This window comes from Ursus arctos, unplaced genomic scaffold, assembly GCF_023065955.2.
Source record: "Ursus arctos isolate Adak ecotype North America unplaced genomic scaffold, UrsArc2.0 scaffold_36, whole genome shotgun sequence".
Taxonomy (NCBI): Eukaryota; Metazoa; Chordata; class Mammalia; order Carnivora; family Ursidae; genus Ursus; species Ursus arctos.
Window position 1 is genome coordinate 17060227 of NW_026623050.1, and position 23897 is coordinate 17084123.

A 23897-nucleotide genomic window follows, 5' to 3' on the forward strand; every position below is an offset into this window, starting at 1 on the left:
TCAAGAGGAAGGATGCCGCCATCAGTATTTTTAACCCCTCTCCCGTGATTCCACTGTGTAGCCAAGTCTGAGAATCACTGAGAGCGCGATGGGAGAAAGAGGTATTTTTAGCCCCTCTTTAGCCTGTGATCTTGTTAAACCGAGTAAGATGGAAACAGTTATCAGCTTTTCGCATATTTTTGATTTGATTTGATTCAAAATGATGTGACTTTCCAGGCTGTCAGTTCCAGTCAAACCCACATGCACCATATTTCATCAAATCTGTCATTGATTAGAAAATGCACCACTGTTTCATATACCACTAAGGAAGAAAAATTATAACGTGCCATCACTGTGAAGACTTTCAAATTGTAAAAAAATGTTGATCTTAGCATCAGCGTCATACAGTAGGTATCAAAATGTATTCTGAAACCCGTGTTAATTTTATGGTCCAACAATCGGGAGTACTTATGTTCTTTCTTTCACTGATTAACATGAATCCGACTCCTGGTTATAACCCGCAACACCCTGCCATTTAATCTGCACTTCCAGAAATGGCCAACCTAGCGAAGCAGGGAACAATAGTGCTTGCAGCTCGAAGGCGCTGTGAGCAAATTTCAGAATGACAGTGTTGAGTTCGATGCTCCCCTCTGCCTCTAGGCAGTGAGGGTGACAGGCAGAATGCCCTGCCGAGTGCAGAAGCGGAGAGCTTTTCCTCCATTGCCTTTGTATGTGCCGTGCTTGACCTAGCTCATCCCTTAAAGCCTGTGGGCGTCTAGTTCCTGGGGCTTTGCAGTGGCTGCAGCTGTGCGAGCAGCAAGTCCATTTGCTCTATGAGTTCTGACCTTCCTTAACCTCTGCGGATGCCCTTTGCTGGGCAGGGGACTGGGTGACCTGCGTCTGCTTCCCAAATCCAGAAAAGGGAGGTCCGTGTGATGTGATACTGAGGAGGAAAAAACTTTATGCACCCTTCAAAATAAAGTCTGTGCTTTTAAAAAAGTGAATCACAGCCCTTTTCTCTTTTGAGCCTAACAACCTTAAAACCTTCTTAAGGTTGGCAAGGTGGCTCCTGGCGTGTGTGCTCTCACAGGCAGCCAGTGGCCTTTCTACTGCACCATGCTGTTCTCCCAGGGCACACAGTGACAGCTATGTCTTAGCAATAGTTCCTCCATTTCAAAAGAAAGCAGAAGATTTTCCTGTTTGTCCATTCCAAACACCCGGACCTCTCCACATCTGCCCTTGGGCTGCCTTTCGTCCCACTAAAGGTGTTGACCCTGCAGCCACCTCGGGAGAGCCAGAGCTCATCTGAACCAGTATCATCAGGAGGCGCCCCTTTGTGCCCTACGAGCCAGTCAGGAACGGGCTGGTGAGGCGCGCACAAAATGTACGTTCAGCTCGATTCTGTTTTGTCCTGACAGTAAGGGGAAGTGAACAACAACAACAACAACAACAACAACAACAACAGGCCCAGGCACTTACGGAGCAGTGGTTCTACACCTGTTAGTCGCTTCACGTTCCCTCCTTCGAGGCCGGAGATGGCCAGAGCAGGGACTAAATCAGACAGGGCTTCAGAACCCGACTCCGCCATGACCCAAGCAAGTGACTTACCCCCTCTGTCCTGTGTCTTGTCTCTGAGATGGCGTTACTAATGCTTACCTCATGAAAGTTCGAGATGGCGTTACTAATGCTTACCTCATGGAAGTTCAAGATGGCGTTACTAATGCTTACCTCATGAAAGTTCGAGATGGCGTTACTAATGCTTACCTCATGGAAGTTCAAGATGGCGTTACTAATGCTTACCTCATGGAAGTTCGCCAGGAGCAAGTCAGATGACAGTCATAAAGTGCCCAGGGCTGACAGTTGTCTCTTTAATCTTCATGGCCAAGCCCGGAGGAGAACAAATGCCTTTCTTCTCCGAGAGGAAACAGGCTTTCTCGAAGCCTCGAAGAAGCCTCCGGCTCACTTGATATGATAAACACCTGGCACTTACAGAGATGTTCTTCATAGTTTTCCTTTCAGGGGTGCTCTGAGCTTTTGTTCCCCACTCCCTCCCTTTTTTTTCTCCTTTACAAACTGACCGAAGACAGGGCTGTGTTCCAGGGGCTGCTATAGCCGAGGGGAACGGCACTGTCCTCAAGGAACTCAGCCTCAGGCAACTCAAAATCGGGGGGGGGGGTCTCCCCAAGTATGCTGGGGTGTAGAAGACCCACATGTCCGGCCCTGACAGACGTCAGTGCTAAATGTTGGTACCACCATAGGATGCACTGTAGGTAGCCATTAAAAGCGGTGTTTCTGAGGAATATTGCTGCTCACTGGGCAAAGTGAAAGGAGCGCGTTAACAAGGTTGTGTATATACTGTGATCTCAGTTCTGGCTTGAGACACATACATTTGAAAAGCAAAAGAAGTAGAACACAAAACCAGCTGTGGTTATTTATGATTAATAGAATTCAGGTGATTTAAATGTTTTTTTCGTGTTTCTGTGTTTTCCGCTTTTTAAAACAATAACCATCAAGGGAGGATGTGGGTTTTCTTTAAGCCTTCAGAAAAATGCCACAGGCAGCCTCCTTACTTGAGGATCTCTTTGTTTTTGATGGGCGGTTTGATGGTTTACACAGGTTTTTTGTTTAAGTAGGACAGAAGAGCCATAAAGAGGTTTCTCAGAAAAAAAAAAAAAGCTCCATGCATATAATTTTTTTTTTTTTGCTCCATGCATATAATTCAGATGATATGAAAAACCATGGTAATTGTTAATTTGGAAAAAAAAGGAAGTGGGGGGGTCACATCAACAGTGACTTAACCTGTATAACAATTGCAGAAAACCAAAACACCTGGTTCTGTTTGTAACTCTTATTACCCACGTGATCCTGAGCAAGGTAGTAAAGCTTTAGGATCTTGTTACCCTGGTGTGATTGATTCCTGGACCAGCAGCACCAACATCTCCCTGGGAGCTTATTTAACATGCGGAATTCAGAGTTCCACGTCAGACCTACTGAATACAAACCTGCAAGAGCCCCGGGTGCTTGGTATAAATATTGTTTGCAAAGCCCTGGTCTATGAGCCTGTTCCCTCTATGGTCAAATGAGGGTGGTACTCCCCCCCCCCACGCCCCACCTGAATACCTTACAGGTGTGATGATGGACAGCAAATGAGATATCATACACATAAACATGATTTTTAACTCTAAAGACTGAGCCAATGCCAAGACCTACTATGTTTTCCAGTGTGAGAGACAGGGATGGAATGGTAGTTGGGTTGTTGCATTACAAGCTTCTTAGTTAATGGTCATCACTGTAATGGGATGTCTCTTTCCTGATCGTTGCTCATGATACCCTAACGATTTTTTCCAGATTATGACCTTTCAAAGATGAGGGACTTCATCAACCAACAAGCTGATGCTTATGTGGAGAAAGGCATCCTTGATAAAGAAGAAGCTGATGCCATCAAGCGTATCTACAGCAGCCTGTAGAAATGGCAGAAGATCCGGGGTCTTTAGACTGTTTCAGTCACCATAGCTTAAAACCCTTCTAATTCTGTCATTAAAGTTATTTGACCCAAGGATTATTAGAAAGTGATGAAATTGCAGTAGTTAACCTTTTAGAAGTGGTTACACATAGCTTTCTTGCCATAAAAACTGTCTGAGAAGTAAAGTATGTAAGCTGTGATTTTGTATATAGAATCCTTATTTCCTTATAGATTTACATTTTATAATCAGAGATATGTTGCTTTGGAAAGCCTGTCATGGACAGAACTTAACACTGAAGCTTCTTCCTGCCGTGTCACACCCACAGGCACCCCCCTGAAGAATTAGGGGGTTCTGTTTTCAAGGCATGCTGGGTACCGAAGCACCTCATAGAATATGTCTGTTACAAGATGTCGTTTCCACTACCAGTTCCCTTTGGGGAGTTAAAATAAATTAACATTTCCTCAAAGCCTCTCTAGCTTAAAGGATAACTCTCTGCTTTTTTGGCTGTTCCTGCTGCCTCTTTATCGGGTCCAATGGTGCAAGAAGGAACCCGAAAGATAAGCATAGGGTTTGCTGGATTCATCAACAATTTCTCCCCACTCTTGAGATTTCCAGATATCGCGTTTGTTTATTAATAGGGATAACTATGTGCTCTCCAAGGGGAAGAATGAGGTCATAAACACTACAGAAGCAAAGTAAAAATGTCTGCCAGACCTGAGTTATCTGAACTGGATTTATTCGAGGCCAAGGTTTCACAACAGAGAGCAAGAGGGCCAGGCAGTAGGACAGAAATAGAGAAAACGGTCATTCCCTTCTTTGTGGACCAAAGCTGGTAAATGAGCTTTCCTGGAAGAAAAGGTTAATGAACTTGGGGTCTTCCTCAGCTGCCATCGCAAACACGGCCCTGGAAACAACACACAGTGGCCCAAGGTCCTCCTGAAATGTTAATGCGCAATGCTCCCAAACCAAAGAATGCTTTGAAAATGCATTATTCAGCATAAAGTGATAACATATTTTTCTATTTCAGTTGGAAATCTTAAAAATAATACAATGTTTTGTGTATTAGCTGTCATGACTTCAAACGGCCTTCTGATACTTGTCTCGAATGCTCCTACTTGGTATCTACTTTTTGGTGAGGGCTGGGAAACTTATAGGGAAAATGTTAAGAGGTTATTTTTCACAGGGAGGAAACCACTGCTGCTCCTCCCCATCCTCTCTAGGGTTGTAAAAATAAACAAAAACCAAAGCCTGACACCCACAAAAACTAAACTCGGTATGTTCTCGAGAGGCCAGCACTCCCTAGTGAGCAGTATGAGGGAACTAAAAACACCTGTGCCCAAATTATCCTTGCCAAACACAATGAGTCAGACTGTATTAATGTCATCTTTGATAACATGATCGACTATTTCACCCATGTCCTATAGTCCAAATAGGCTGCTTGCACAACAGGAAAAAAAAAAAAAGGCTGGCTGCAATTAAAACATTTTATCCATTCACTTGTCTATAATTTATCTAGATATCTATGCAGTCTATTTTTAAATAAGACATTTATTTAGGGACTTTATTGTAGTTTTCTGACGCACATTCATTAGCTCCCAGCAGTAACCAAGACAAAAGAAAAGGGAGATCATCGGCCCTGTTTTAGAAATGACTAAACTGTTCACAAGAGGAAGGGCATAGGGTGTGCTCAAACTCAGATGGCCAGGAAGTGGTTAAAACAGCCTCGAACCTGGTTTCTTGTGGCTCAGTCCACTCCTCCAAGGCTGTACTAAAGTACTCTGGTCCAAGACAGTTCAACTGTGGCCACAACAAATCCAGAGTTTTGAATAACTTGACGGAGAGAGAGGTCTTGGCCAGAAAGTACTAAGAGTAGACCTTAGGCAACAAAGAAATACTCAGAAGAATATTCTTAAGATTGTGGTCTTAATTTTACGTATCTGCTTGTATTAACATCTTTTGGATAGCATTTTTGGATTTATGTCTTTTGGATTACTCTCAAATTTCACATCATGTTATGTTAAACAGCATGATAACTTCACATTTTTTAAAGTTCTTGTGCCTCCAGAGAGGCTACACAACAGTTTCCCTTCCTTTGTTTGTTTTCTTTTTGTTTTCTCCTCTTCCAACTAACTTCCCATAGTCAGGGAATGGCAAAACATGATCAAGACATCACCCTGTATCAAAGACGGTAACAGCATGAGAAAATAACCAACACATCAGGGAGTATGTATGTCATGGACAAACAAGACATTCGAGACAAGGGCAGATGACTACTGTTTCCCATGCAAGCACCTGTTGGTCACCCTCCAGGGCTGGAGATGTGCCCTTCTGGTTCTACAAGCTCTGCCACATTGACGCCTAAGGGCACCTGTTTCCTGCTTAATGGAAGACCTGGAGGAGGGAGATGGGGAAGAGAAAATGATGGGAGTCCTGTTTGCTCCATAGAAAGCAGATTCCTTTGGGGATGCAGGGGAGGGGAAAATATGGGGAATTTTTGTAGAAGCTTAAAGATTTCTTTAACCTGGTACTTGAATAAAAACTGAGACCAAAAACAGTCTACCTATAAATAATATTTGGCTTAAGATTTATGGCTGTAATTGTACATATGAAAAAAGACAAATTATGTGAATAAAAACTTGACCCTCGGTTAAAATGAGCACAATGCCTACGAAACACTCTATAAAGTGAGTCAATGAAATCTCAACTAGAATTCACCAATGTGTCAGAGCATGGTATTTTTAATTTCTCCTGATCATATTCTATGTTTATACCATATCTCAAACATATCAGGTCAAATATTATGAAAATGCAAAGGTTACTAATACCATAATCAATTTGCTTTTAGATTACTGAAACTTTTTCAAAATTCCAATTATAATAATAAAAGCAATTAAAATGGAGGAGAAGCTGCCACCATTTCAAAAATAATTTAAAAATCAATTTTATTTTTCCATTTGTTGAAAAAAATTAAAGACTCAAATATGAAAACATAGTTTATTTTCTCATTCAGGCTTTTGTAGTTTATTTTTTTACAAAATAGCAGACAAAATTTGGTTCTTTATATTAATACAGAATATGTAATACATATCGAAATATATATATATAGCACTTAAGTTATAAACACATAGCAAAATCAGCATCACTTAAACAGCAACCATATATTTCACATAATTAGGATTTCTCAGAAGATCAACATTGTTTTCAGCTTGAATATGTATATAGTCTTTGATGCTTTATGTTACCTAGTATTTACAAAACTAGTCTAAAAACTACCATCACCTACAAAAGTGATGAGCTTTAGGATACAATTTTGCTCTCATGCCATAATAAAGACTTAAAATTATAGAAAGCCAGAGAGAAATAAGCACGTCAGTGCAACTGCAGTAGGTGGAACCACTAAACTGTGATTTAACGACGTATGCTTTTTTATCTTCAGTTGTTGGTTTCTTTATGACCCAACGATCTCTTAATCCAGGTTAGATTATCACCCCGATCATCTAACTGTGATAGAGGGAAGTTGCATAGGGGCTTTCTTCATCTCTGAAAAAAAGAAATTCAGCATAAATCAGTGTTTAAAAATGACATTCAGAAAATTAATACATATACTTATTATACAAGTTAATATCCACTTGCCAAAGAAGGGCAGGAGTATATCGATTTATAATATTTTGCATGTCCTAGAAGTTGTATGAAATGCAAATAATCATTAGGGTATACCTTATTATCTGCATTTTATTGACATCTCAGTTATTGGAATAAAGAAGGGTACTTATAAAAAAAGAATATATATTCTTATATATTTCCATTTTTTATTACATTTAAATAAAACATTAAATTATAAAATGATTATATTCATATTTGTTTATATTTTTTATAATCCACCTTTTCCTCAAAAGGACTTGATGTGCCTACAACAAAAAGCATACATATAATAAGATGAATTAGATAGAAATAAAAAATCAGGACTAAGGAAAAGAGAACAGTACGAATATATTAACCATAAGAAATACTGTAGTAGTTGAACTGAACATCAGTTTTAGTTGCGAGCTTCCTGGTAGCCAGGGCAAAAAAGGAAACACAATAGTTTGTGCCATTCTTGAATTCATAAAGGAAAAAGAAAACCAATTCTGTAGGAGAGAGAAAGACTTGCCCTTGTACCAAATTAAAGAACAAAGAAAAAAGCTCACATGAAAAGCACCCAGTAACAAATAATGGACAATGTCTTTGACAATTGCATTAGGATCAGTATTATACAAGTACTTCCCAGGGCAGTCCTTCCTTTGAAGGGATAAACTAGATGTTTCTGCTTGGCTGCTATCCACAATTGCTCGCTGGACAGTTACGCTACTAAAGGAAACAAGCAGCCTTTTTATACTAAATAACAGAGACAAAAGCAAGTATACTGCAACAGTAAAGCCCTAGCAGAATGCAGGAGCTCTTTTTACACTTCATATACTGAAAATGATTTTCTAGAATTAATATATAGTTTTCAAAGCAAAAAAAAAAAAAAAGGAAAGAGAGGAGCAAAGAAGAGAAAACAAAACAAAATCTTAGGAAAGCAAGGACATCGTAAGAGTAATTTATTCAGCCTCTGACATTTTACCAGTGTATTTTTACCTGCTCTCTTCTTTTAGTTTCTTGGCTGCCTGTGTTGACATCTTAATCTGCAAGTCTAGTCTCTGCAGGAAATCTCTGGCTGACACTTCTTCAGGCTGTACGGGCTTAACATCAGATTCTTGAGGACTGGGAGGAGAAAGGTCTTCCCCAGCTGCTACTGGCTCTTCCTCGTGAGAAAAACTGCTACCGACAGTTTCATTTTCTGGAGAATCTATTGAGTTAAGTCCATTAAACAACAAAGGTTTCTCTGATATAACTGGGATGTTCAAAGTTTTCTTCAGAAATATACAATCATTGGTAAACAGTTTATTTGCCCTTTTAATCTGCTCCATCTAAAATATAAAAAAGGAAACACAGAGTTATATATAAATAAATCCATTAATAAGGTTTACTACACAAACAGAACTAAAAATATCCAGGCTCAGAATATGTGCAACACTTTCTCTGGATTCAAGACTCTCAATTTGAGTTTAGTTACTTCCCCAGGTACTCCTGGTTATTTCAAGAGTAGTCAGGGAATTGTTTCCCAACTTTAAAAAAGGAAAGACTAATTTTCTCCCACTATAATATTTCCCCTACAAGGCAGCCTTTACAAAGCAGCCTTAAATCCCTAAAGTTAAAAAATGTAGAATTTTTAGTTTATCTAATAAATTCTATTCTTGTTTTAACATTTCTATTATGTGATTTTTTTTTTTTAAAGATTTTATTTATTTATGTGACAGAGAGACAGCCAGCGAGAGAGGGAACACAGCAGGGGGAGTGGGAGAGGAAGAAGCAGGCTCACAGCGGAAGAGCCTGACGTGGGGCTCGATCCCAGATCGCCAGGATCACGCCCTGAGCCGAAGGCAGACGCTTTAACGACTGCGCCACCCAGGCGCCCCATCTATTATGTGATTTTTTTAAAAAAAAAACTAGTACTGTATTTTAGTTACGGAGCGCTTCCCGTGTCTCTGGAATTGTGTTTGGTAAATATAATGGATACAGGAGCTGGTATAGGGATAAATACAACGAGCATTTGCAAGAATGGTGTAGACTGGGGCTGCAGGCATTAAGAAAAGCTCACAGAGAAGGTGGGGTTCTGATTTCATTCTTTTGACTTTAGATGGGCCTTGAAGAGCGGGTAGAGGGGGTACAGGCAAGGAAAGGAGGTGGCGAGCACATTACATAATTATCTCATATTTCTTACCCTATGGAGCAAGAATTTGAAGATCCACTTTACAAATAAAAGAAACAAAACTCAGAGAATCTGTGGACCATGGAACCGTCGTACACTGGCAGATGAAGAAGCTAGAATTTAATACAATTTCTATACCGTCAAACTCCTTCCTAGCCTGTGGATGCCTCCCGCAGCGCGCAGAGATGGGAATGGGAGGTGGGGCTGGAAAGGGAGAATGGAATCTACACGTGGAGTCTCATTTAACCTCCACAACAGCTCTGCCCTCCAGCACTGTCTTTGCAAATGAAGAAACGGAGACTCCGGAGAGGTAAGAGGCACGCCTAAGACCACGACGCTCTGAGCGCAGACAGGACTCCACGTCCGCGGGCTCCCGGCGCGCTGGAGAACGGCGTGCGCCCCTCCCCGGCGCGCCCCGCGTCTGCGGACCTCTCGGCGCACTGCCCCGCGCCTCCTCAATCTCCGCACGGCTCCTTCCTGTGAGCCAGGGACCCCCGACGGTTTGGTAAGAGAGCCGAGCGCGCGGGCTTGGGAATCTGACACACAGACCTGGTTTCAAACCCCAGCTCCGCCAACACCAACCGTCTCCACGGGAGCTCGTACTTCTTCCCCTCAGCCTGTTTCCTCGTGTGTAAAACAGGTGTCACCCACGCTGCACAGGGTTGGCGGAAAGATGCAATGAGAGATCACACGCATATTTGCATAGAGGGGATAGAGAGGGGGAGGTAGGTAAGCAGGCAGACAGCACATAGATAGGATGTATATGAGAGAAAGAATATTTCGCAGAGCACCTGGCAGCAGACACTATGTTCCAATGAAGAAATTAAGGCACACAATAGATGACGGACTTGACCAAGCGCCCACGGCTCTTTAAAAAATGTGTGAGCTGGAGGGGCGCCCGCGTGACTCAGTAGGTTAAGCGTCTGCCTTCGGCTCAGGTCGAGGGATCAAGCCCCACCTTGGGCTCCCAGCTTAGTGGGGAGTCTGCTTCTCCCTCTGCCCCTCCCCCCTCATTCTCTCTCTCTCTCTCTCTCAAATAAACAAATTAAATCTTTAAAAAAATAAAAAATAGAAAGTGTGAGCCGAGATTTCTGTCTGACTCTGAAGTCCAGGCAACACCAGGATAGAAGTGCGTGACTAGAGGGACCAAATTATGGGATCCTTTAATGCCAAATTGATTGTGAGTGAAAAAATTAGATTTCTACATGAAAGAGACTGAAAAAACAATAGTTGATTATTAAATGAACCCTGATTTCTCACTATAAGCTGAATCTATACAAATGGTACACTTAAAGCTTTTTTTTTTTCTTTTAAAGATACTACATCAAAGTATCTTGTGTAGAGTGGGGTAGTCTTTTGTGTTCTAGTTTCTGATTAAAGGAGAGAAGGTAAGGCTGAGGAAGAGAGGCATGAATAGGCAGGTGCATTTAGGAGACAGAATTAAAATTTGAAAATCCTAAGTATCTCTGGTCTGGTTCAGGCTTTGATTTGAGAGATTTAAATAACTTGAATACCTTATCCATAGCAGGTTTAGGTAGAGTCTACCATGCCTTTAATACCCCTCTTTTTTTCTTCTTTCTTTTTTTTTACCAGCTAGCATCCACCTCCTCCGGCTTAGTATGTGGGCTTCCAGTGGCCCTGAGCAACTCACCCCCTCACACACACACACTCTAGGATGAGCATATGACTCATTCTTGCCCTTTGGAGTGTCACGGTGTCCTAGCTTTCATGATAGGTCACAGTTCCATCTTGGAACAATCCAAAGATGCAGGGAGACTTTTGCTGGGTCTGGGAGGGGAAAGATCCTCTATTTTTTCTGCTGAAAAGAGCAGGCATCCTTTCACCTCATGGAACCTGAGGCCATCTGGGAGGAGAGCAATCAGTCCTCTGAATCAAAGCCTAAAGCCAGAATACCCTAGGGCCTTTCAGTTCCATGACCCAATAAACCCATTTTTTGTTTCTTTTTTGCTTAAGCTAATTTGAGTTAGGTTTTCTGTCACTTGTAAATCAAAGAACCTTCACTGATTCAGCGCCCTTTGAAGCGCTTATTGGCAGGGGCCTGTTATTTTCTGAGCATAATGATGGAGGACAGAAACTGACAGGAACACCGGATCTGATTGCCGAGGCAGGGCTGAGAACGTCAAGCATAAACTGTGAATTCCTTCAGGACCAGCACTTTTATTTCTATATCTTCCCTGAAGCTAACAAAGACCTTGTAACACTAAGTGCTTAGGACAGAAGGATGGATAGATGGATGGATGAATTAATTAAAACAGGTCAGAGAAACAGGCATAGAAGATGAATCCAAGGAAGTAACCAGAAAGGGAAAATAAGTCATCTGTTGTGTTAGTTACTCTCCCTTGCAATACACCCCCGCCACCCAATCCATCCCCAACTCTTCTTGAGCCTGTTCTGAACCCCAGGAGGCTGACCTCTTAAGACCTACATTACCTATGCCCCTTGTCCTTGGAATTCCAGTGGGTGTTCCAAAGGAAGTCATCAGCAGAAAGATAGAGCACCAGGACTCCAGTGGCTGCATTCCTCTATGGCAGAGTTCCTGCCAGGTGCCCGCTCCCTCGTCCAAGGCTCCAGCCTTCCTCACGTGGGCTACACCACTTCTTCCCCTTGCCCTTCAAGCCCTGGGGTAATGTCTCCTTGCTATTGTTGGTCTCAGGTGCTTCACCATCCCTGATTGGTTCCCTCAACCCTGCTCATACTTCTGTAAATGTTCCTCCACTAAATTCTCTTTTGGCCACACCCCCTGTGCCCACTATCTGTTTCCTGTCAGAACCCTGACCCACACATCTATCATTCGAAACAAGACAGCCCATCACAGCTAGGCAAAAGGCCAATGGCAGGGACCAGAAGACAAAGTGACTGAGTCAACAGCTGGGTGTAGTCAAGGAGCACAGGGAATGAAGGGCAGGGTTTCCTTTGTTCTTGTCTATCATCCCATTGATTCACTCATAGAAGTGCCTCTTTAGCCTATGAGCTTCCTGAAGCCAGAGACTATGCTGTCTCCACCTCAGTGTCATCGGCAAGCATTTAAGGGGTATATCCGTCCCATAGTCTAGAAGGGATACAGCATCAAGGATATCCGGGATATCCAGACGTAGTCAGCATCAAGGTGGAGACCAATCTAAGGACTGACAGATTTGAGTCTGAAGATGAAATGAGCCTGATACAAGAGAGTAGTTAGAAATATGGGCTCTGGGGCCATACTTTCTGGGTTCAAATCCTGGCTTTGCCACTTTCTAATCATCCACTGTTCCATTTTCTTTTCTGTGAAGTAAGGATAATAACAGTACCTTCCACACAGTACGATCATTATGAGGATTATGAGGGTTACATGAATTAACACATGTAAAGTATTTAGGATAATGCGTAGCCCCCAGGAAGCCCTCAAAAATGATAATAATAGTTGCTATCTTATTATTAAATTTGGCTAAAAGTGAGAAAGCAACAAGTAAGGGCAGATCTTAACATGTATTTAGCAAATGAGAAGGAAGGAGGTAAGAATTTCTCACGATAAAAAATATTTCTCCTACAAAGAATATATAAAAAAAATTTCATAAAACCAAGCCCAGATAATTAACATTAATGTTGTCACTGCCCTGAGGTGTGTGCTCTATGTTCCCCCCACCCTAAAGGTGATAAATTTGATCTTAACTTGTTCTCCTGTACAAGTAGTGGCTTGAACCAACTGAGCAGGCTGCAAACTCTGGACTTGTAGTAAAGTTAAGGAATAAACCAGCCATGAAAAAAGCCAAGGGCGGGGTGGGGGGCTGGGGAGGGAAGCAGCATTCCAGTGAGAAAGGGCAGATGCAAGACCCCAGCACAGGGAAAAAATAGTGTGGCTGAAGTGTAAGGAATAAAGAGCAAAACCCCAGGCCACATAGGGCCCTGGATGCCAAGGTAAAAAACTGCATTTTATCTTATTTATTTTTAAGATTTTATTTATTTATTTGAGACAGAGTGTGTGTGTGTGTGTGTGTGTGTGTGAAAGAGAAACAGAGGTGCATGCGTGAGGGTGGGGAGGGGCGGAGGGAGAGTGAATCCCAGACTCCCCGCCGAGCTCGGAGCCTGACTTGGGGCTCAATCCCAGGACCGCAAGATTATGACCTGAGCTGAAATCAAGAGTCAGACACTCAACCAACTGAGCCACCCAGACGTCCCCAAAATTGGATTTTATTTTAATGTGATGAGAAGCTACTGGAGGGTGAAGAAAGGGAGCAACACAATCTGATTAGAGTTAAAGATCATTCGGGCAGCTTTGGGGAACATGGATTAGCAAGAAAGAGGCATTAGCGGAAACAGGAAGCCTAGTCATGGAGAAAACCTCACCAGCACGGATAAGAGATGAGATAATCCCAAACAGTGCAATGATGTTTAGGAAAGTTTTATACTTTTATCTGAACATAGATGGGTCTGATGTTCTGGGAATGTCACCTCAAATAAAGCTAAGTCATGATCATGACAGAAAAGTCATGATCCAACCCAAGGAAGAGCTGGAAAACTACAACTTTCCCACTTGCCCTCTGTTCAACATTTCCAAATACCCAATTTTATTTTATTTTATTATTTATTTATTTAGCCAAGGACAGAAGTAGCTCAGATGCTGTCCTGTGAAAGTCTGCGAAATTCCTCTGAACTTTTGTCCCCTAGGTATAGAACTAGAAACCTGGTGTTGAAAGATGCTTTATAAAGTTAAATTTTTTTCGGGTCAACTGGGTGGCTCAGTCGGGTAAGTGTCTAACTCTTGATTTCGGCTCAGGTCATGATCTCAGGGTCGTGAGATCGAGCCCCGTGTTGGGCTCTGTGCTGGGTGTGGAGCCTGCTTGAGATTCTCTCTCCCCCTCTGCCCCTCCTTGCCCCCCCTTCTCTCTCTCTCTCAAGAAAAAAAAAAAAGTTAAAATTTTTCAATACAAGGAAGGAAGAGGTCTCTAGCAGAGTTCTTCCGTGAATAAATAGGCTTCCCGGAGAAATAAAGAAGAGCCCTCATTAAATCTCATCCAGTGCACACACACTTGTCAGGAGCGCTACAGAAATAACTTCCACACTGAGGCTCGGGAGCTGCTCTCACCGTGGAAGTCCACCGTGCCCGAGGCTAAATGATTACTTTAATGGTAAACGTCCCACTGTGTTCAAGTCTAGCACGCTTCACTGCAGTTGTTATACAAGGCCATCAAGTTTTGCTGTTAAAAACATATATAGAATAACTACAGCTGCTTCAAGTGTTGGATATCACAAGCATTCATTTTGTTACAGGCTTTGAAAATTGCAGTTTCCTGGCGCTGTCACCACGCAGGCCTGGGTTGTGTTCGGAACACATAAAGCAGAGAACAGTAAATTAGAACTCTTGGAAGACATTATGATCCCTTTTCTCCATCCTCCCCAATATATATACTCTTTCCTCCACTCTATTGCTAGAATTATCCTTCTAAAACAAGACTGGATCATAGCAGGCCTTGGGTGGATGGTGGAGAATGGATTACCTTTGGGGAAACCATGCTGCCTTCTATATAGAACCCAACGCCTTGGACTTTTTAAAAAATGTATTATTCAATTTATTCAAACTAAAAAAAAAAAAAGTTCACCTATTTCTCCCGCCCTTCTGTCCAACATTTCCTAACACCCAATTAATGTTGAGAACAGAAAATATGACCTTTTTAGAGCAACACCGACCTATTTCTTTTGGGCAGATAAGCAGGGGTACCTATAGCAATCAAATTGCTTTCATCTCGAAAGTCTCTTTCGATCAGGATTGAATAGCATGACTCAAGAAAATTTACTGTCTGGTCCCCAAGAAACAGATTACAGAATAATTAAGTAAGAGCTAACGAGGTGACCACAAGATCAACCATCGTGACATCAGGTTGAACGAGTACCATCGATAACTTAAAAACAAGTTCTTTAAAATGATTCCCCTGTAAATACATTTTGTAAAGGTGAACTGACTCTGAAGGGAACTCACAAAACTTCCCCCCCAAAAAGTATCTCAACAGCAGCTGCTGGGCACGGCCGGGAACTCTCCACAAAGGCTGCTCTGATCAGCTTCACCAGGCCACTTGCCTAACGGTGAAAACAACATTCAAAACTTGTTTCTTCCTCTCCATTTCTTAAGAAAGACAAACCCTTCCAAAAATATTTCCAGATACATAATGACTAACATTTAGTCAGCATTGTGTGGCTTACAGAATATACTCATATATACACGTAACTTTCATTTGATTATTATTTTACAGAAAACAAAAGACTTCTATACTAAAGGACTCTCTTAAGATCATTTTCTAGTAAGTGCTAGATTCACCAACCATGCCACCGTCTAACTCTCACTCTTAAGTCCTAGGTTTTGGTGACAATCAGACTCCTTCACTGCCATGTGCTAATAGGGAAAAGGATTTACTTCTTTCCCATGCTATCTCGGAAGAAATATGGGGCGTCATGTATATGAAATGCCCAGAAAAGGCAAATCTATAGATCAGAAAGTATATTTGGGGTTGCCTGGGGCTAGAGAAGGAAACAGAAGTATGGTCAGTGGCACAGGGATCTTTTCAGAGTGATGGCACTGTTCTAAAATTGGATTGTGCTGACGGTTGCACAACTCTGTACGTTCACTAAAGGTCCTTGAATTGTACACTTAGAATGGGTGAATTTTGTGGTATGTAAATTATACATCAATGAAACTGGTTTTTTATTAAAGATTTTGTTTATTTATTTGAGAGAAAGAGAGAGAGCATGGGGAGGTGGAGAAGCAGACTCCCCGCTGAGCAGAGATTTTTTTTGACGTGGGGCTCAATCCCAGGACCCTGAGATCATGACCTGAGTCAAAAGCAGATGCTTAACCGACTGAGCCACCCAGGTGCCCCTCAATGGAACTGTTTTTTAAAAAAGAATACATAAAGGGGCGCCTGGGTAGCGCAGTCGTTAAAGCGTCTGCCTTCGGCTCAGGGCGTGATCCTGGCGTACCGGGATCGAGTCCCACATCGGGCTCCTCTGCTGTGAGCCTGCTTCTTCCTCTCCCACTCCCCCTGCTGTGTTCCCTCTCTCTCTGGCTGTCTCTCTGTCACATAAATAAATAAAATCTTTAAAAAAAAAAAAAAAAAAAAAAAAAAAAAAAAGAATACATAAGGATTCTTGGGATTCTCCCTCTGCCCCTCCCCCCTAAAAATTAAATTAAATTAAATAATATAAAAGAATACATGAGATTCTATTAAACCCCAAGCTACTAAAGGCTATTTTACCATACTTCTCACTACATGTTGCACTATTTATTTGTGGTTCTCTTGCCTCCGATTAGCAAGGATCAACGATTTCTACCAGCAGCAGGGCCTAAAGTTATGAACACAAAAGATTTACATATACTTACATTTTTTTTTTTAAGATTTTATTTATTTGACAGAGATAGAGACAGCCAGTGAGAGAGGGAACACAAGCAGGGGGAGTGGGAGAGGAAGAAGCAGGCTCCCAGCGGAGGAGCCTGATGTGGGGCTCGATCCCAGGACTCTGGGATCACACCCTGAGCCAAAGGCAGACGCTTAACGACTGAGCCACCCAGGCGCCCCTATACTTACATTTCTAATTCACAACACTTGTTATCCCTAAAATGACAATCATTTCACCTTTTCTCAGCAAGGCGACTAGGTTTAGCAGCTCCCTGGAAGAAAGTGAGAAGACCCTGGGAATAAAACCGGACAGGAAGTGATTGAGGGCACTGGAGAGGGAAGAGGACAGGCAGGCTACCAGGAGGAAGCAAAGAGACAAAGAAAAAGTTTATGCAAATAATAGGTCCCCTTACCGCCTCCTGCTCACTTTTAGTTTGTACACTGTTCTCTGGATGTTTTTCCAGGGTTTCCAAACAAAAAGTTCATAGTGGCTGCCTGGAGCCAGTGAGTTTCCTCCAGAAGCTTACATCCAACTGAAAGGAGCTAAGATCACCACGAAGGCCATAGCTACATCTAGACACTGGGTTAGGGAAAGGACCTTAATGTCTCAGTAGAGATAGACACAGCCAGGGAAATTCCAGCCCAAGCAAATTCAAGTCTGAGATCTACACTGTATTTAATGGTTTCTCAACTCAGCCCAAATAGTTTCAGTTTCCCAGACCACTTCCTCAAATGCCTCTCTGGTAGAGATGCTCAAATGTAAACCTACGTTTGACTCAGCGTCAAGACTCCCTGCTGGTAGAAGGGGAGAAAATCAGCACCATTCCTTCTGTAGACTGGAGAGCCAGCCTCAAATCACACTTTGTAATTCCAGTCACTCAACCCCTACCCTGTGCTCTGTCTTCAGGGTCTGCTCAGCTCCAGGGCCCAGTGATTTCACACCGGGCCGCCATGTGCCAGACTCAGGCTCGGCACAGAATGTACAGAGATGAGTCAGACAAGCAACCTGGCCTCTCGAGTAGCTACAGGCTAGTGAAAAGTGGTGTAGACAAACTCACCATGAATAACAAAAGGAAAGCATGTATCATCCTGTAGCCCCAGCATTCAGCACAGGAACTCAAACAAACCAGGCTCAATAAAAACAGGTAAAATAATAATAATAATAAAAAGTGCCAGTTATTAACAACTAATAATGACTTTAAAAGGGATGTGGGAAGGGTCCTTCAAATATTTTCTAAGGCACTGGCAGAAGAACTGGGGTCCTCAGGCATCAGGCCTGGCCAGGTTCTCCAACATCCATGTTCTTCTTTCCTATAGAGAAACCTCCTGAATCCCTGGGCCCATCTCTAAGGTGGAGATACTCAAATGAAACAGTAAGCAAATAAGCAGAAAATAGATAGCGTATCAACAAATCATCTAGAATCCAACTGCTTCCCACCACTTCCTTCTCTGCTGCTTTGGTCCAAGCTGCCATCCTCTCACTGGCGTTATTACAAAGCCTTCATCCTATCTGGTCTCCTTGCCTTGGCACTTGCCCCGCTACAGCCTGTTCCCAAAGCAGCAGAGTGATCCTCTTAATGCACAAATCAGATCATGTCATTCTTCTGTTCAAATTCCTCCAGCGCTTTCCAACTCACTCAGAGAAGGAGCCAAAGTTCTTACAACGGCCTTCAAGGCCCTAAATGATCTGGTCCAAATACACCCTATTGCATGCTAAGCACCAGGTACACTATTCCTGGAACTTGCCAATTATGTTCCCACCTCAGGGCCTTTGCATCACTTGCTGTTCCTGCTGCTTGGAATGTTCTTCACAGATATCTGCACGCCTCCCCACCCCCTTGCCTCCTCAGTGAGGTCTTTGTGGTCACACCATTTTAAATTACGGCCACCTCCGCTAGCTCTCCTTCTCTCCTTTCCCTGCTTAGTTTTCTTTCATTTTGCTTATCAATACCTGACATGTAACGTATTTCATTTGTTTACTTACTGTCTCCACTGACTAAGATATAAGCTCCACGAGGGCATGGATTTCTATTTGTTCACTAATGTATCACCAAAAAGATGGAAGCTGGAAAAAAAGGAAAATGAGATGAACAATAAATACTGTTGGGAAAACAAGGCAGGGAAGGGGAGAGGGGGTATGGAGGAGGGCTGTGATTGGACAGAGAGTAGTCAGGAAGGCCTCATGGAGGAGACATGTAAGCAAGAACTTGAAGGCAGTGAGGGAGCAGGTCACACAGCCAACCAAGATCAGCTATATAATTTGCAGGGCCCAGTGAAAAGCGCAACTGGGGCCCTTGTTCACAAAGTATTACAGATTTCAAGATGGCAGAGCCCCTGGGTGGCTCAGCTGGTTAAGCGTCTGCCTTCGGTCATGATCCTGGGGTCCTGGGATCAAGTTCCGCATCAGGCTCTCTGCTCAGCGGGGAGTCTGCTTCTCCATCTGCCTCTGCCTCTCCCCCTGCCTCTGCCTCTCCCCTCCGTTCATGTTCTCTCTCTCTCTTTCTCTCTCTCAAATGAATAAATAAAATCTTTAAACAATTTTTTTTCCCAAGATGGCAATAGTAGAGCATGACACCAGGTGCAGGGCTTCTAAGCATGGGGCCCTGTGTGACCGCACAGGTCATACACCCATGAAGTGAGCCTTCCCCGCAGCTATCAGGGAAAGAGTGTTCCATACAGACGGAACAGCAGTGCCAAGACCCCAGGAAGGACAGTGCTTTGGGAACAAGAAAGAGGCCATGCTTGTAAAACAGGAAGATTCCTGGGCTCCTTTTCTGGATATTCTGATTCAGTAGGCTCAAGGTCAGTTAGGATTCTTTATTTTCAGTTTGCCCCAGGGCATTCTCCTAGCCAGGCAAGTTGGGGGAACACATCTCTCCCCACATCTTGGGATGTACCCTGCTGCTAGCCATTGAGCACCACTTCAGACAACCAGTTTCCAGTTTGTTCCCCTGGAAACCCAGGGTGGACAACCAGACCTCCACCTTCACGCCTGTCAGTCTTTGTTCTGGGAACATCCCTGTACCTAGAATACTACTGTCTCTTACCAGTCTCTCCGTGCTGAGGGACTGGAGTCCTGTCTGGACTCCCACCTGGGGGGCTGGAGAGCTGTCATCAGCAGACAGGCTTCCCTGAGAGTTCCTGTTCTCTCGGCTCTTGCCAGACATGGGATGTTAAAGTCAAATGTTTGCCTGGACTGATTCCTAATTTCCAGGTGCACTGCCCTGGGTCTCTGAAGCTCCAACATATTATCACTGACTCCTTTAAACAATAATTTAAATATGCTTATGACTTTGGCAGTCAATACTAGAAATTAACCAATTCAACTTCTTTCTGTTCAGTCAGGGAAAGAAAAAAACTTTTCTGCCTTTTTAGCTTCCACCTAAAATCTCAATTTACAATGAGTAAATCTAATTAATATCTGCCTATGTTAATTAAAGCAGTAATACCACTTCACTGTTACAATAAGAATGATCACTTTCTCTGGTTCTACAGACTCAGTGCAAGAGTCTCTAAAAATGTCATCAACTATAGTTCAGGGCCTAAAGCAAATGATACACATGTAATAAACCAATGGTTCTCAACGAAGAATGAGTTTCTTCCTAGGGAACATTTGGCAACGCCTGCATGGGCAGTGGGGGTTGGGGTCTTACTGGCATCTAACAGGCAGAGGTCAGAGATGCTATTAAACATTCTACAATGCACAGCACAACCCCCACAACAAAGAATTACGGGGTCCATAGTATCAATAGTGCTGTAGCTGAGACTATTTGTGGTCATACATTATAGTTCCCAATTCATTAACATCTCAAGTCTTTATGAAAGTAGTGAAAAATCTGGTTTACACTTTAACCAGAAGGGGTGTTAAGGTTGTAAGTAACAGGAGCTATGGTAAGCAAAAACATAGATTAGAAAGCATTTGATCAAAGGCAGAGAACAGTTGTGAGCAGACGTTTAGAAGCTCTAAGCCACTCAAGTGCAGCCATGGAGGGCACTGGGCTGGAGAGACTGCTGTGGGTAGGGATATCATGGAGTCCTGGTGCAGTCACCCTGGCCCAGTGGGTATGACACATAGAAAGCATACAGAAGAGGCCTTTCTTCTTCAGTAACCAAGATGCTAAGCTCTTGGTAAGCTCTTGATAAGACTAGGATAGAAATAAGGGCGGAAATCAGAAGTAATATCTAGATAAAAGCAAATGCTTGCTTTATCACTGCACTGCTCTCAAAGCTGCTCTCAACGAATAAACATAGTTAGATAATATCCTTACCCCTCATTCATCTTCCCATCTATAAAAAGGTGAATTACACCTACCTCCAAGGCTCATTAGGAAAATCAAATGGGATAAAAACAAGATGGAACAGGACAAATGTAATGCCTGGCAAGCAGCAGGCATTCGGCAGAAGGTAGTTACTGATATTCCCCGACTCTGCTTTCTTCTGGCCCTCACCCAAACCAGGCCTTATTGATGTACATAGAATTGCAGTTCTTTGTTCACAATTAGAAACCCCCAGGCAGATGGAAAGGGACTATCCATGGCATGATAATATCAGTAAATGCCTGCACAACAAGATCCCTGGTCTCAAAATGTTTAAATGGTAAGACCTACTAGGTAAACATACAGTAACAACTCGAAGGTGCAAAAGCAATTAGCCTCTGTCATTCTGGGAAGGGCCAGAAAGAGTTCCACTTTAAGAGAAAGATACAGGTAAGATTGCCTTTCTTCCCATTAGTGTCTAAGGTGTTTCAGGACAGAACACGGAAAACTGATACAGAACTCAAATGTTAAAAGGCCATCACATGGCTCAGAGTTAACTATAAGTAATTTTAATGAGACAATATGCTCCCTCAGGTTTCCATGTTCTTCCCAGAGGTGTAATGCAATATACCTAGGACACACACACTTATAAATTTATAATAAACACAGCTCTCCAGCTCACCTAGAACCCAGTTCTGGGCTGCTGCTTAGCGACAGGTGTCACATTCACAGTTGCCGGTGAACCCAGGAGTGTCATTTCACTTCTAAATAAAGCAGCATAATCGATAAAACCAGAACCATCCTGCGGAAACAACTGTACCATCCCTGACTCATCACAGCGCTTGTTTACAGAGAACACAAAATTCTCTGCCTGAGTCCACGCCTCAGCTCGGCTTTGAGTAAATATGCGCTACGGTAGTGTGATCTGGGCTGAGTATCGGGTGAACGTGGCTCCCTGGTCGTCTTTGGCCCTCCTCACGGATCTGGGCCGAGTCTGGGCAGGACACCGGGAACTCGATGCACCTACCTGGGGAGGGAGCCTCGGCGGCCTGCCCGTCTGGCTACAGAGCATCTCCGGCGACCACTGCCGCGGCCCTCCGAGCGCGCGGAGCGAGCGGCGGGGGCCAGACGGCCGCCTGCGCGACCCCCGGTCCTCCGGGCCCCGCCCCGAGCCCCCGCCCGTGCCGCCGGCCCCCGCCGCCGCGGCGCGCCCTGCTCACCGTGACTCCGTACTTGAGCGCGATGCCCTGCAGCGTATCGCCGGCGCGGACCCGGTGCTCCACATGGCGCTCGATGACGCCGGCGCCCAGCGGCGCCCGCACGCTGGCCGTGCTGCCGTACGAGCGGGTCTTGGTGCGGGCCAGGCTCAGCGACAGCTCGGCCTCCTCGGACTCGGAGCCCGAGCGCGAGCGCGGCGGCGGCGGCGAAGGGGCCGAGGGCCGGGCCGCCCGGGGGCCGCCTTCCCGCAGGGACAGCGCGGGCGAGGAATCCGCCATGGGTCCTGCGGAGGCCGCCAGGTCGCGAAGCTCGCCAAGGGGGCGGCGCCTTCTCCGCCGCCGCCTCTTCTTCCTCCTCACAGGGGCTGCGGGCGGCCGTTTCGCGGGGGCGGCGGGCTGGAGGCCGCGACGGGGAGCTGCGGGCCGGGCATGGCGGGCGCCCCCTTCCTGCGCGTCCCGCCTTCCCCGGGCGCACCTGCAAGCGGAAGAGCGAGACGAGATCCCGCAGCCGCCGAGCCGAGCGCCGCGGCTCCACCCTGCTCGCCGGTGCGGGCCAGGCCCTGCGGTGCGAGGAAGCGGGGCGCACTAACGCCCGCGGCCGCGGGGGCTAAGAGGGCCCCATCCTCAGGCGTCCTCCGCGCCGGCGATTCTAGTGAGAGCCCTGCCCCGACCGCTGCAAAACACCAAAGCTTTGCTCTGCTTCCTATTTTGATTCCCCAGCAGGCGCCAGCTTTCTCAGACCTCCAAGCTCTCCCATGAAGGGTACTTCCCTCCCCCCACCCGACTCCCCTGATGACCTCAAAGTCCACGTCACAGAAAACATTAAGGCCATTAAACACACACAGTTTCTCCAGGCCCATCTCAACAGCCAGGAGGGTCCGGGCCTTTCAACATTGCAGCAGGAGGGACAGGCCTTTGAACATTACACCAGGTGGGTGACCTCAAACTAACTCTCCAGTTGTTTGGGTTTCACTCTGCACTGCACATCCGTGCCAATTTTAGCCCTGAGCTGCCTGGAAAGAGTGACTAGTTACAGTCAATTCCACAGGCTCCCTAGCTACATCCATTCTCACGGCTCACTACTTAGAATTTACTATCTGCACCCACCTTTTTTTCTTATCAGTTTCCTCTTTAAGACGCTGAAATCATAACTCCACAAAGTATTATCATTAAATCCACCGATGACCTCTTATCTGTAGTCTTCATCTGAACACTCTCTCCTCAACATGCTGGCTTCTGACAGTAATAGAGTGCGTATGCATTTACTAGAGTCCGTTGCCACGATTTCTGTTGTACTCTGGACAGCTCTGCAAGACGAGGCACCCAATATGCAAGTCAGGACACTGGAAGTTTAATTCATTGGCCGAAGTTTCTATATGTCCCTGAGCTGGACAGAGGCAAGGGCACTAGAGCTTGGAGACACCACAAAGGGTAGGAGAGGAGCAAGTGGTCCTCACATCACCCTCCCACTCAAAAATTCTTCAATGGCTCCATGTGGACAGCAGCATTAACATAACTCACATTGGCGCCCTAAGTATTGTTTCTATTTTTATTATCCACGCTCTGATTGTATCCGGTCTATAACTTATCCTGTACACATCCTGCCAGACAGAGCCACTTGAACTTGCCCCTCTTCCCTACCTTCCTGTTTGCATATGTTATACACCCCCACCTGTAATGCCACTCTTCTATACTGTATCTGTATTTTTAAAAAATTTAAGGCCCATCCCAAATGACACATCCTCCAAGAAATCTTTTCTGACTCTTCCCATGTGTCTCCCTCCCCTCGCTGCCCAATTGTTATT

General features: G+C 44.4%; 2 protein-coding genes across 9 annotated transcripts in view; one reads left to right on the plus strand and one right to left on the minus strand.

Annotated features, from left to right (window-relative positions):
* The window catches only part of SCG3 (secretogranin III), a 36715-nt gene extending 30615 nt beyond the window's left edge, over nucleotides 1-6100 (plus strand). For 2 of the 3 annotated variants that reach the window (XM_026518478.4, XM_026518480.4), the window contains one exon: nucleotides 3328-6100. In XM_026518478.4, the coding sequence (XP_026374263.3) occupies nucleotides 3328-3446 (119 nt within the window). In that variant the 3' untranslated portion in view covers nucleotides 3447-6100. The remainder of the gene's footprint in view (nucleotides 1-3327) is intronic. The other variant, XM_048219980.2, reaches the window with a different exon arrangement.
* Nucleotides 6101-6443: 343 nt separating this feature from the next.
* On the minus strand, nucleotides 6444-22489 carry LYSMD2 (LysM domain containing 2). 6 transcript variants are annotated; one of them, XM_044391032.3, is made up of 4 exons: nucleotides 22096-22168; nucleotides 18604-18684; nucleotides 8061-8392; nucleotides 6444-6983 (listed from the first exon to the last, which is right to left on the minus strand). In XM_044391032.3, exons 3-4 carry the CDS (start codon nucleotides 8390-8392, stop codon nucleotides 6941-6943), a joined length of 375 nt encoding a protein of 124 aa, XP_044246967.1. In that variant the 5' UTR covers nucleotides 18604-18684; nucleotides 22096-22168; the 3' UTR covers nucleotides 6444-6940. The 6 variants fall into 6 exon arrangements, with proteins under 6 accessions (XP_044246967.1, XP_057162222.1, XP_044246966.1 ...); XM_057306239.1 differs by lacking the exon at nucleotides 22096-22168 and adding an exon at nucleotides 21903-21991; XM_044391031.3 differs by lacking the exon at nucleotides 22096-22168 and adding an exon at nucleotides 21558-21889.
* Between the last annotated feature and the right edge of the window lie 1408 nt (nucleotides 22490-23897).

Excerpts from the sequence above, each read along its gene's own strand:
- LYSMD2 (XM_026518481.4), bottom strand. The coding sequence starts at position 22,371 with ATGGCGGATTCCTCGCCCGCGCTGTCCCTGCGGGAAGGCGGCCCCCGG. Across the intron at positions 8,393-22,095 it reads CGCTCAAGTACGGAGTCACG|ATGGAGCAGATTAAAAGGGC; the intron begins GTGAGCAGGGCG and ends TTTATATTTTAG. Across the intron at positions 6,984-8,060 it reads AAACTAAAAGAAGAGAGCAG|AGATGAAGAAAGCCCCTATG; the intron begins GTAAAAATACAC and ends TCTTTTTTTCAG.